At 45.4% G+C, this 13,475-nt stretch overlaps 1 protein-coding gene across 1 annotated transcript in view; it reads right to left on the minus strand.

The window, feature by feature from the left end:
* si:dkey-288a3.2 (protein phosphatase 1 regulatory subunit 37) overlaps positions 1 to 13,475 on the minus strand; it is a 53,961-nt gene that overhangs the window by 24,342 nt on the left and 16,144 nt on the right. The window contains exons 6-10 of the mRNA XM_056591134.1: positions 12,409 to 12,556; positions 8,363 to 8,518; positions 7,231 to 7,343; positions 4,310 to 4,451; positions 1,462 to 1,628 (exon numbers count right to left, since the gene is read on the minus strand). Coding sequence (XP_056447109.1) covers positions 1,462 to 1,628; positions 4,310 to 4,451; positions 7,231 to 7,343; positions 8,363 to 8,518; positions 12,409 to 12,556 — 726 coding nt within the window. The remainder of the gene's footprint in view (positions 1 to 1,461; positions 1,629 to 4,309; positions 4,452 to 7,230; positions 7,344 to 8,362; positions 8,519 to 12,408; positions 12,557 to 13,475) is intronic.

Consider the following 13,475-nt stretch of genomic DNA (forward strand, 5'->3'; position numbering starts at 1 on the left):
TTTAATAACGTCAGAGCAGGCAAACAGCAGGCAGACAAACAAAGGGATAAAAAGTGGACGGGAAAAAAAAGTACAAAACACACAAAAAAAACGGTGAGGGCTGTTCACAGATCGCCTTTAGAGTTAATTTTTAAGTAACTATTCTGTTCCTTGGAGATTTTAATTAATGCTTTAATATGCAAATAAGTTAGCACAGACAAAATCATGACAAACAGATGGCAAGTGTGGGTAATTATTTTGTGAATCCAGCAAGGGCATGTATTAAAGTTATGGCATCACTTTCCTCAGGCCTTTACAAGCTTATGGAAGGTAGGAAGAAAAATGGCATCGGTGATGAACTCGGAACGGCAATGACTTATTTGTGTTAAGTGACAAATCTGTGACCACATGGGCTCCGAATGCATAGCAGAAGACAAAATGTTGGGGATAAACAGTGCCGCGATCATTCCTAACCTTTAATTTCTAATTAGAGGGATGATTTTAATGAAAGAATTTTCGACAGTCATTTAAATGTGTGCAGCCCAGAGATGCATAATTCCACAACATTACCAGCCAAACAGAAAGAAAACATTTCCAAACATAATCTGTGCACCGAGGCAAACGCAGTCATCTCCTGCCAAGTGTTTCTCAACACACAGTAGATCTCATCTTGTTTACCATCGGCTACTATCGATTAGCCTATGTAATAATTGAAGTCCCGGTTTAGAATGGATTTATCCACAAATAGACAGTATAGTTTAGGCATTGGCAGCCACTCTATCATAGACATCATTCAAATTCAATGTCGCAAAATGTTTGAAAAAAAACATTCATAGTTAACACTAATACACAGATAGTACTTGTATTTACTACACCCCCATATGTCGTTAAAAGGTATTGGGATATGCAGAATGGATCAACATTGCATAAAACCAAGGGATGGAGCTTCCTAGTACCTAAGGGTTAACAAGAGGATACCAAACTGCATCAACTGGTGAAAGTATAGTCCAGTGAAATATAACATTAGAAGACCTAATGTTAGTTAAACCTTGGTGCCTTAAGACACCATTTTTCAATCTAAAGTTTGAACTTTAGGTCGCCAAATATTGAGTCACTGGAACCAGAAATCCAGAACCGGATCCAAAGTATTTCAACCAATCATGACACTAGATCCGATGCAAGCCACTCGTCTGTCTTGAGACTGAGCCGAGTAAAATCTTCATTTAGGATCCAGCTGTTTTAGACCCTGGGCCCAGTGCTTTGTGTTTCTGAGTTTATAGATCCCGTCCTCCAGCAAAATGATTGATCAAAAGATGGAACGGAAGAAAGTGAAACGTGCTGTTCTACTATCAGATTCAATATCATTAATATATTTGTCTTTAGATTATTCATCTAAATTGTATTAAACATTTGATAAATAATATAAGGACTGATTTTATGAAACTAGTGAAAACCTTAATGCCCGGCCGTTACAGGGCTCACCTGCTCTTGGTTGGGCGTGCTGTCCAGATCCAGCGTGGCCAGAGAGAGGTTGATCCTCAGGGCCAGACAGAGGGCCATGAGGCCCCCCAGCCTCACCTCGTTGCCCTGTAGATCCAGTTGCTTGATCTGGGGGCTCTCCGCCAGGTACTCAGCCAAGACCACAGCACCTGTGGGTCAGTAAGCAAACACTGATGACATATTGTAGACGAAACCTCTAAAACTACCTTACTTTTATTTTTACTTTCATTTTTAGTTTCCTCCCATAAAGTCTCTTACTGTTATCTGTTTGGATACTTTATTAAAGACACTCAACAACTTGTGTTTTTGAAGGCCCGTGTCCACGTAGCTGGGCTTTCTGGCAGAAATGCACTGGGAAGCAATGGGATGAAGTGTATCTCTGTGCTTTGTTGAACTACTACTATGTTTCTATGACAACAAGCCATGTTAGCTCCTTGGTTAACATTAAGACGTTAAGATAGGACAACATCGTAGCGATAACTCATTGTTACACCCCCATGAGTGATTAGCAGCGTATGCAGACACAAACATTGCAGTTCTGATGACTGTGGCGTCTATCATAAACAGAGTGATTGGGTGACTGGGGAACATTAACAGTGAAGACAGCGTCTTCACCCTTTTCTGAAAGTTCAGAGATTAACAACGTGTTATTCTACTTCATTTAAGAATGCTTGATTCTGATTGGCTGGGAGGAGGGCATTAACCCGGCAGGTTGCCCGCTGACTTGCCGGTTCTACTTGCTGCTGACTGAGCACAGCGTCATCAAATAGTAGATCAATACGCCGCTTGTATTTTTTGGAATACTCGATTCTGATTGGCTGCAGGGTGTCCATTAATCCCTGATATATGGACACCTGCTAAATAGTTCCAGTCAAATTGTCTGTTCAGCCTTCAAAACGAGAGCTGGTAAATTGTGAAAAATTTATTGAACTTTAATCGGAAAACGCGGTTATATGCTATAGACCCTATAGTATCTGTGGTATAAAGGTTGGGACGAATTTCAAATAATAAATATGTACACTTTATGTTGAAAGTATAGACCGTCGCGATTCCCATTTAAACGAATGGCGCGTTATTAGTCTTCAAAACGAGAGCTGCTAAATTGCGAAAAATTAATTGAACTGTACAGACAACGCGGTTATATCCTATAGACCCTAGAGTATTTGTGCTATAAAGGCTGGGACGAATTTCAAATTATCAATATGTACACTTTATGTTGAACTTATAGACCGTCCCGATTCCCATTGAAACGAATGGCGCTGTAATTATTCTTCAAAACGAGAGCTGGTAAATTGTGAAAAATGAATTAAACTGTAATAAGACATTGCGGTTATATATGCGGCTATAGACCCTAGAGTATCTGTGGTATAAAGGCTGGGACGAAATTCGAATTATAAATATGTACAATAGAAATGAATGATCTTAATTTCTTTTCTTTGGCAAGTGACCATGGTATGAGCGGGACAATGCCCTTCGAAGTGTCTAAAACATGTTTGATCGATCGTAATTAAAGGGGACTACTTTTTGAGGGAGATGAACTCAAACAGAGTATACATTTAAAAGCATGAAATACGAATAAGAAAAAGCATAACTACTAAAGTATTTGAATTGATTTATTATGTTAGCAAGCAAGAAGTAGAATAAACAGGATAATCACCTCAAGGCAGGGCAATAAACAGTTTGATATGCCCGGCTCGTGGAAGGTAAGCCGTCCACGAGCCGGGCACATCAAACTGTTTATTGCACTGCCTCTCAGTGATTATCCCTTACATACTTACTCCTCCATCTCTTCATTGGAAACAATTGAAGAAAGACGCATTCGCAAAAAAAACGCTATGTTGAAATGGGTCCTCAGTCGTGTAAAATAACTAGAGAAAGATTTGCAGTTATAGATTGAAATAACTGAAGTGGTTTGGTAAAAGCTATAACGTGGGGGTAGCATTAACTTGGTTTCAAAAAGTCCTATTTGTAGGACGTTTTGGTTTTCTTTGACCCAACTTCTGTAATTCAGTTGTTCCCACATTTGCATGTCGAATTAAAGGCCAGTGTTGGCTTTTTTTACCATCTGTCATGTCACATGGAATTAGCAAGTCTTTCTTTCAAAAAACAACTGGTCTCTTTTAAACGATAAGGTGCAATTTCGAGTCTGAGGTGTAGTGCAGGTGAGGTTGATTTTTAATGCTGGAGCATTCATTATGGGAATTGGCTCATGCAGATGCCATTGTTGGTCCGGTTCTCTGATAAGCCACTAATGGAACCTGATTCAAGGCCAAATACACGGAAATACGTGATGAGTATGCAAATGGTATCACTTTGAATGTCAGTGATCTAAAGGGGCCCAAATTTTAGGACTAAAAAAGACATGGTTTGAACTTGAAAGAGGAAAGAGGTCAAAGCAAAGGCACGAGGTTTGACCTAGAGCGAGAACAGAGAAAAATGTGGAAAATTAAATAAAGATGGGAGGTTAGACCTTGTGTCAAATCAAATATCGCTGTAGATTATGGCGCTGTGCTGTCTGGGGAGGTCTCTAAATGGATTTCATTAAATATTATAATTAGTTTACTCAAGTAAAAGCACACACACACACACATTATCATGATAGTGGCATTTTTACTGCGAAAGCAAAATGGGACACGCAAAATGTTTTAAAGATGGCTCCATTATTTAATATAATTCATACCATGGATAAAATTCAGCATATGTAATGACAACTCAAATAGTGTTTCTAATCGGTTTGACCTGTCGGCTCTAACAGACGGATTCATGGCGATCCATGGGTCCAAACACACTGCCTTCGGTAGGCCTTTCTGTGAGTGATGTGTGGGCCTACCCTCGCAGGTGATCTGGGTGCAGGCCACGCCAAGGTGCAGCAGGGAGTGGTTGGCCATCAGAGCCTCTTTCAGTGTTTGTAGCCCTCTGTTTCCCAGGCTGTTGTTTCCCATATCCAACACCTCCAAGGTCTCAAGCACAGGCTACATGGACAGGGATCCGTTGTAATCACAAAAATGATATTCATATTCACATATCGCTGCATATTGAGGATGAGACCCCATGCGTCGATGTCTTCTGTTTACAACATATGCTCGTACAATATATCCTTTCTACGCACCGATACTTTGATCTGCCGAGTTCAGTTCTTAATTTAGAAGCGGGTACTTAGGGGGAGACTGCTGCTTTACTTTAAGTGTTCCTCTTCCTCTGTTCTTTGTGTGTTCTTTGTAGCACCCCCCCCCCCCCCCCCCCGCCACCGCCCCGCCTCCATTTCCTTAATGTTTCATCTCATGTTAAATGTTCTGAACTCCTGTTTTGACTCTCTAGAGCCACATTAGCATTAAAGCCTGATTAGCTGGCGTGTAAATCCGTGGGTGTGTGGGAGCATGCAAGGGGGGGAGGGGGGGGGGGGGGACTCGACATTGCCCAGCGGTGCGAAGACGAGCGCATCATGCAACTCCCCTGCAACCCGCCCACCGAACCGCGACCCCCCCTTCCACCTCCCTCGCAACCCCCCCCCCCCCCCACACCCCCCTGCACTCCCTCTCGCCGCCCTCGTCAAAACCTCCACAGTGTCACCACTTTAAAAGAATAAGAGGAGGGGTGAATGTGTGTGTGTGTGTGAGGTGGGGACGGAGAGGGGAGAGGTGGGAGAGCTTGGGGAGGGGGGGGGGGTTGCTTCTTCAGGAGTTAATTTGCACCACGGCAGCAACAAACACACTCGGAGAAGCCCATAAACGCCAACACAGAGTCATGGCACGTGGGCACGTTGCCGTTTGGGTGCTGATAACTTCTTTCTTGCGGTTGGGGGTGGGAGGGGGTGGGGGGCAGGGAGATGGGGGATGGGGCATGGGGGAGAGGGAGGGGGCAAGCATCCCGAATGGATATGCGCCGGGGATAATAGCAGACAATTAAAGAGGCGACTGAGCACCCGAGAGTGAGTGTGTGTGTGCGTGTGTGTGTGTGTGTGTGTGTGTTTGTGTGTGTGTGTGTGTGTGTGTGTGAGAGTTAGGCATGGTTGAAACCTGTCAAACGTAAAACCACAGGAGGGTTGGATTTAGAAGTTTGCCAGGGGCTGCAGGGTGGAATGGGGGGCTGCAGGGTGGAATGGGGGGGTGCAGGGTGGAATGGGGGGCTGCAGGGAAGACGCTATGACAAAACAAGATGAGAGAAGGCAACCCTCACACGGATATGGACAGCCTTCCTTCCATCATGGTAATGCGTGATGCACGTATGTAGTTGTATTAACTAATGAATACATTTTTGTGCGAGTATTACATATGCCACCCAATACTTGAAACTGCAATGTGTATGAGTGCACGGAAGCAATCGTGGTAACCGATCAAAATCAGACAATCAATGTAAACAAGGATCAACACGATTAACCAATGCCTAAGGCCTCTGGCGTAAGAATCACTAGCCCAAAACTATATGAACACTATCTAGTCTCGGCCTTATGACCCTAAACCCCAAACCAAAACAGCAAAAATGGTCGGGCTGTCCCTTCATCCTTCCATCAATCGATGGCCTGTAAATCCAGTCAAATATACAACCATTATCCTCGGCCATCTGGCCACCATTATACGTCTCTCCCTCCCTCTCCTCCTAGCCCTCCAGAGGGTACACAACCAGCCAGGGGGACAGCCAGATACACCAAGCAGCAAGGTTAATAACAGCTCTACCCATCGTCATATTTGACACGACCAGCCACGGGCCTAATTATCATCATTATGGCCTGGCAAGGACGTCTACTTATCCCCTGTTGAATGGCAGGTCGGCATGAGACCCCCTCCTCTAACACAGATCTATTATTTAATCAAACTGTTCCTCCATTTTGGTAGCAATGCCAGCGGATATGGGGGGGGGGGGGGGGGGGGGGGGGGGTGTGTGTGTGTGTGCGTCTGTGTGTGTGTGTGAGGCGGTAGTAAACGTGCCACCACATCCGTGTATGTTACTCTCAAAAGGCAGGCCCTTTAATTTCTAGCCTTTTGACTTCCCCAATCGCCCCTCACATGACAGGAAGGTGCAGTTTACCCCGCCAATCAGGCGACAGGAATGCATGTTATTAGGGACTGCAATGCCTGGAGGCGGGGCTTTTCCTTTTTTCAAGGGAATGTATTTTGAGTGAAGCCCTGATGATTTCTCCTCTGTGTGCATTGTTTGTGTTTGTATTTGTGTGAAGCAGGTATTGGTTTAGTAAAAACAAAGCGTTGTCATGTCTTTGGCACTAAGCCGACATTTTATCCAGATGATAATATACTCCCGTTAACTCCTATTCTAACAGTGCAGCCATCGCACAACAAGGTCAGATGAAAGGTTTATTAGCCACTATTACTGTATCGATCGTTCTCTTCTGTTTTTCTGAAAAGCGTATGGGTTTTATGAGTGCCTTTGGAAGCAAACAAAAACAAATATTATTATTTGTTGTGGTATATTGTTGCATCCATAGTCTAGAGGTCCCAATTCACAAACACTACCTGTTGGTAGAGTTGTGATTAACCAATCTATGATGCTGTCATTTCAAATGATGTCAAATTGCTGGCTGCTATGTGTGTTCCTTTTTAAATGCTAGTATTGCCTGGCATGATACTCACCAAAGCATGTTCATCAGATCTATTTTGAATTGTTTGATATGTATACTTTAAATTTCATCGATAAACGAAATAACATTTTCAACCCAAACAAACTCACTTTTTCTCCAATCGTTTAGCCATGCCTAGTCGTCCAGCTATCTAGCCTAGCACCTACGACCTGTCTTACCAGGGCCTTGGCCAGATGGAGCATGCCATCAGCGGTGATCTGGTTGTTTTTAAGCAGCAACACCTTCAGACCGCCCATCTGCAGTCTCAGGCCCTCGCACACCTCCTCCAGACCTTGGATGGCCCGCACAGAGAGAGAGGGGAGGGGGGTTATTATTGTTGAACCAAGTTTTTATTTTTTGAACCAGTTAAAAAATAGTATTAAACTTGTTTGAGCTAGCCTCCGCCAACAATGTAAAAAAGAATGCAGCTGACATCTGTTGGCCACTCACATTTGCTACATTCAGAAAAAAAAATTGGGGGGTGTAGCCCGAATGAATGATAGATCTGAGACACTAAAACTGACAGCAACAATAACGCATGCAATATCATGCATTTAATCTATAGAGGGCAATTGGATTCCAAACTAACACTTTGTGGATTTAAGTCAAGATTTGGACCACGATAACCTCTCATCTAAAGTATAATTTCAATGGTTGGGTTTGCCATGAATGTGTATATGAGCAGGACTTTACTATACTTTACCATAATACACAGCCCCTAACACATTAGTGATCCATCCACACACACAGCGAGCAGTTGTAAAATCCCAGATAGCAGGACATCACTAAGGGCTTGGGACTGCTTAAAGCAATAACAGCCGTATTCCACAGTTTAAGACGCAGGATTTAATACATGGTTACCATTAATGTTATTTAGAGGCCTGTTCTTTTGTTTGGTATTTTATTTAAAGGGAAGGTATACAGTAGTATAAATATAATACCAAATGTAGTCTACTCGTTCATATTAGGGCATGGAAAAGGAATGCAGCATTTGATTCCATAGAGAGCGTACCATGGGTTGATCTGGGTCAAAACAAATAATATAGTACCAAAGCGAAATCCATGACCAAAAACTGGGACAAGAACACAACCTGTGAACCGTTACACCCCTAGTGTAAGTGAGCTAAATATATATTGACCATGAATCGAATCACCATGCTACACCACCCCAGGAGTAGCATGTGAATATACTTAGTGTGATCCAGGTGCACCTTGCAATTTTATCGCCCAGCACATGTACTCAGGTTTAAAACTGTGTGTATATATAGACGTAATATGTACAATTGTGCAGTTATACACGCAAGTCCCTACCGTCGTCTGCTATGGCGTTGTCGCTGAGCACCAGTGTCTGCAGGGTATGGTTGTATCTGAGAAGGTCCCCCAGCTGCATGGAGTCCTGGTAGCTGTTGAGCATGTTGTTGGAGAGATGGAGCTCCAGCAGGGCTCGGTTGGACTTCAACGCGCCCACTACAACACAGACAAACAGGTGGAAAAAAAGCCAGGGAATATCTCAAAACAGGTACAAAATAGATGCTGCATCTAAAAGAGGGGAGGCCTTTTAAAGGCCAACCCGTTGTGGAAATAAAACGGCCTGGCATGATCCAATGGTAATCTCTTTTGTCACTACTGCATTAGTCTCACAAATCAGACTTTAGATTTATATTCGAAAGTCTGAGAGCAGACAAGCTCAAATCCGGGTGAGCTGGACAGATTTTAGCTGGCCTGCTTCACTTTCGTTCGCTTCACATTTGTTTCAACCAATCATGTTGTTGTAGGTGTGGATCTGTAAGTGTGTAATAGGGTGATGGCAAATACAAACTCGGCAGCACTAGTAAAGCTTTTTTCTGGGGGAACATTCCTGGCTACCCACGTTCTTAGAAAAAGTGTCTTTAAACGTTTCAAATCAACACAGTTTGGGCTTCACGTCTGCAGAAATACACCTATCAAAACTCACGTCTGAAAGCCTCATCCACTCGTACCAGTGAATCTATCTTCGGTAGAATATCTTCGGAAAAAAACAAAAACCTAGGAGTAACTCCGTCCCTTTCAGTTGCTGATTTTGCTGATCAGTTACTATGTACCATTGTAGCATGTACCATGAAATGTGCCTATTGACAACGAGCAAAACAAAGAGACAGAATGTTGAAGAATGATCCTCTGGTACCTCTGGTGTGTCTAATGTAAATTATGTTGGCCCTGAAACGCTGTGTGCAGTGTTCGATTAACCAATCCCATTTAATTTCAACTTATTCTCCCTGAAATGTCATTGTTTGTCCTTTAATTGTTGTGACCTTAATCATAACCTTTTAGCATGCACGCGTGTGTGTGTGTGTGTGTGTGTGTGTGTGTGTGTGTGTGTGTGTGTGTGTGTGTGTGTGTGTGTGTGTGGTTTGCTGGGGCTGTTGGGATGGGATTGGCAGGGGGGGGGGGGCTATATATGGAGTGGGGAGAACAAGAGAAAGGTCTTCATTTGGTGCAAATGGGTATTGGCTGTGTTTTGCCTTATGTACTTGCTTGTGTACTGTATGTTCTGTGTGTGTCTGTGTGTGTGTGGGTGTGTGTGTGTGCACATGTGTCTACTCTGCCTGGGCGCCCGCCGAACCCCCCCCCCCCCCCTCATGCGGATCGAAGGCGTAGATTTGATCAGGCCCGGCCGGGCTGCATGTGGAATGCCAACATTGTCATCAAGCACAGTGGGAGCCAAATGGTGGAATCGGTGGCATTGATCCGGACGACTCCACCGCGAGCACCGTCCTCGGCCCCAGCCCACCCCCACCCCCCCCCGCGTCCTCGCCCACCACTCCGGCAATCAGACACCCCTACCGATCGAAGGCAATGATCTGCAGCTGGGACCGCCTGCTAGGACGGGAAGGGGACGGGTGGTGGTGGTGGTGGTGGTGGGGGGCGGTGGTGGTGGTGGTGGTGGGGGGGGGGGGGGGTGGTGGTGGTGGTGGAGGTGGTTTGGGTGGGGAGGGGGCTGAAATGAGTTGGTTGGTGGACTAGTAAGGGATGAAAGCGGGGTTGGAAGTTGGGATGTGGGGGGGGGGGGGGGGGGGGGAGGGTTAGGGTTGGGGGGGGGGTCAGAGAGGACACCCGCACCCTGAACATCAAAGGGATTCAGAAGTCTTGTTTTTTTTTGCTGGATGGGAAGGAGTCTCCATTTTGGATCTAGCTTATCAGCATCGGCATGAAAATGTTATGGAATAATTTATTTTTGTTCATGCCCTCTGTGGTTTGAGACTCTGGCTCTGTGTGGGGTAGATTTATTGCTGATAGCACTAGGCACTGTCCTAGCCAATCGTATTTTAGTTTTTTATTATTGTGCTCTGGTGTACATACCTCTCCTTAGTGAACCTGTTTGTGTGCATGCTTTTATGCATATGCGTGTGGAGGTGTCCATCCATATACATCCCAGTGGTCTTCCATCTGAGTCCTGGTGTGTTGTGTACGGACGCACAAAGGCCTGCTTGCACACACACAACCGCAATACCCTCAAGATGTATGTGTGTGTGTGTGTGTCTATGTACGCGTGCCTCTGTGCCTCTGTCTGCATCAGACTCATTTTACGGGTCACTCTCTGCCCTCCCTTCTCCACTAACCAACCCGTGCATCCCTCCCCCGGCATCGCTCCTGCCTGTCCACAAGCACCGCCAAACCCCCCCGCTGGCTCGCAAGAGGGACACCTCCGTCACCACGGATACCGCTCGGAGATAAAACACCAGCCAATCGATCAAGGTCACAGGGAAGAGACGTGACACTGTCAGTCTCCGTGTTATTTATATATATATTTAACACACACACAACAACCCTTGGACAGAATGAAACGCTTTCCTATAAAATGAGCCAGAAAAGTGCTCTGCTAAGAAGTTTTCATCCCCGATTTGAGCCAATCCCTATTTTCCATATTTATGCTGTCATGCATGTATGTCACAAAAGTAGAACACATTCATTCTGTTCATTTTAAGCTCTTACTACAAATTCCTTCAAGAGGTTCAAGTACATATGTGCCCGACATTGTATGAAGGCGAGAGTGTTGGTGTTCATAAAAATGCATAAACTGTAACACAAGTTTCCGTCCTAATTTTTTTTGTAAATGCTAATATTCCTGTGTGTGTGTGTGTGTGTGTTTGGATGTGTGTGTTTGGTGTGGGGGTGCGTGTGTTTGTGTTTGACAACAGCGGTACGGTCAGTGTGAAAGTGTGTGTTTTGTTGGACTATGATACAGTCAGTGTGATAGTGTGTGTGTTTTGTTGGACTATGATACAGTCAGTGTGATAGTGTGTGTGTTTTTTGTTGGAATATGGAACGGTCACTGTGATAGTGTGTGCGTTTTGTTAGACTATGATATGGTCATTGTGATCGTGTGTGTGTTTTGTTGACGATGGTGCGGTCAGTCTGAGCGTGTGTGTGTTTTGTTGGACTGTGGAACGGTCTGTGTGTTTTGTTGACGATGGTGCGGTCAGTGTGAGCGTGTGTGTGTTTTGTTGGACTGTGCGTCCGCCTCTCTGGTCCCCGGTCAGCCGGGCCACGGTGGATGTGTGCGACGGTGTGTAAAGTGACAGGCGGGAGATTAGGCCTTCTAATCCGGGGCCAGACCCACTGCGAGGGTCAGGGGGCCAAAATCTGCCGCCTCCGTCCTCTCCCCGCTCGCCCTGTCCTCTGGCAGCTGCTCCCGCTGTCCACTTGGGCACGGGCATCCACACACACACACACACACACACACACACACACACACACACACACACACACACACACACACACACACACACACACACACACACACACACATAGACACACACATGCTCGTGCACACGGACATATGCGAACACACCCGCAAACACAAATGCGCGCACACACACACTTGGAAATATACGTACACACATATGCACATGCATATACACATATGCACAGAGCACTTGAACACACAAACACATACACCTGCCTGTCACTTAACACACACACACACACACATACATTTGTGTGTTTTTCTGTGTGCATGCATATGCGCACATGCACACACATGCACAACAAACACACAAACACATATATGTTTACACACACATGCACCAAAGCAAACAAAGACGCGTGAATCAAAAAAAAAGCATGTGAACTCAAACCACAAGCTAAACAGATGGATACATGATCGACAAACACACATTTACAAGGTATCCCAATCCAAACTGAATGTGTACAACCAATGCACATTCACACAAACCACGGCATGCACGTGGGTTCGCATGTGTGCGTGCATGTGTGTGGCTGTCTGTGACGCCTATGTGTGTATGTGTGTGTATCCGTGTGTTCGTTTATGGGTAGGTTTGTATGTGTGTGTGTGTGTGTGTGTGTGCAGTCCATACCCAGGGAGAAGAGGGGAGTGCCGCTGAGCTGGGAGTTGTCGAGGTGCAGGACGGCCAGGTGGCTGGTCTGCAGAGCTTTAGACAGCGTCCTGGCCCCGTGGGCCACCATGGACACGCTGCACAGGTCCAGCCTGGACAGACACACACTCTGACACACACACACACACACACACACACACACTCTCATTATGCACACATGCAGGGCTGCACTCAGAAAAAGGTGCTACATAAAACACATGTAATGTCACACAAGAACAAAACACACACACACACACACACACACACACACACACACACACACACACACACACACACACACACACACACACACACACACACATTACACACACATTGTTCACATTAACAGATGCTCAAATATATTTGTGTTACCTCTTTTTCAAACGCTTCACTTAGGCCTGGTGGATAGAGTCAGACCCCGAAAAAGGCTGGGGGAAGCTTCAAGGGGAAAGGGGTCAACGGTGACTTATTATACCACCAGGTGGGAGCGTGATTAGCCGTGAAAATCGGCAACTTCTGACATTTCACAAGTGGGCTTATCCACCTAGTTGTATGACGGATAGATGAGCAGCGTTGGCTACAGTCCACCGGGACGGCTGGTAGAGTGATCCATCCAGCATACATCAAGGTGGACACGCCCACTTGTGATGTCACTAAAACACAGGAAGTGGCAGATTTTCAAAATGGCTTGTAATGGCTAATCACACTCACACCTGGTGGTATAATAAGGGACCTTTAAGAGGAGGAGAAAAAGAGGACGGGGAAAGGTCTTGGAGAAAGGTCTTTCTTCTTTTTTCTCTTGGGTTTTCTGGCACGCATGGAGGTTTAACAAGAGGCAGTGGCACCCTTAGGGACGTGTCTGGTCCACCCTTCACACTCTTTCTTGTGATTCAATGATCATCGTCACATGCTTGGTTTGGAAAGCATGTGCTCAGCCACCTCGCTGACATACAGTGGAGATGTGGAGCAGGGAGCAGATGAACAGAATGCACTGACGCATGCCTGCTGCCGGAAACACGTACACATTCTCACACACAAATGCACGCACT

This window comes from Gadus chalcogrammus, chromosome 5 (genome assembly GCF_026213295.1).
Source record: "Gadus chalcogrammus isolate NIFS_2021 chromosome 5, NIFS_Gcha_1.0, whole genome shotgun sequence".
Taxonomy (NCBI): domain Eukaryota; kingdom Metazoa; phylum Chordata; class Actinopteri; order Gadiformes; family Gadidae; genus Gadus; species Gadus chalcogrammus.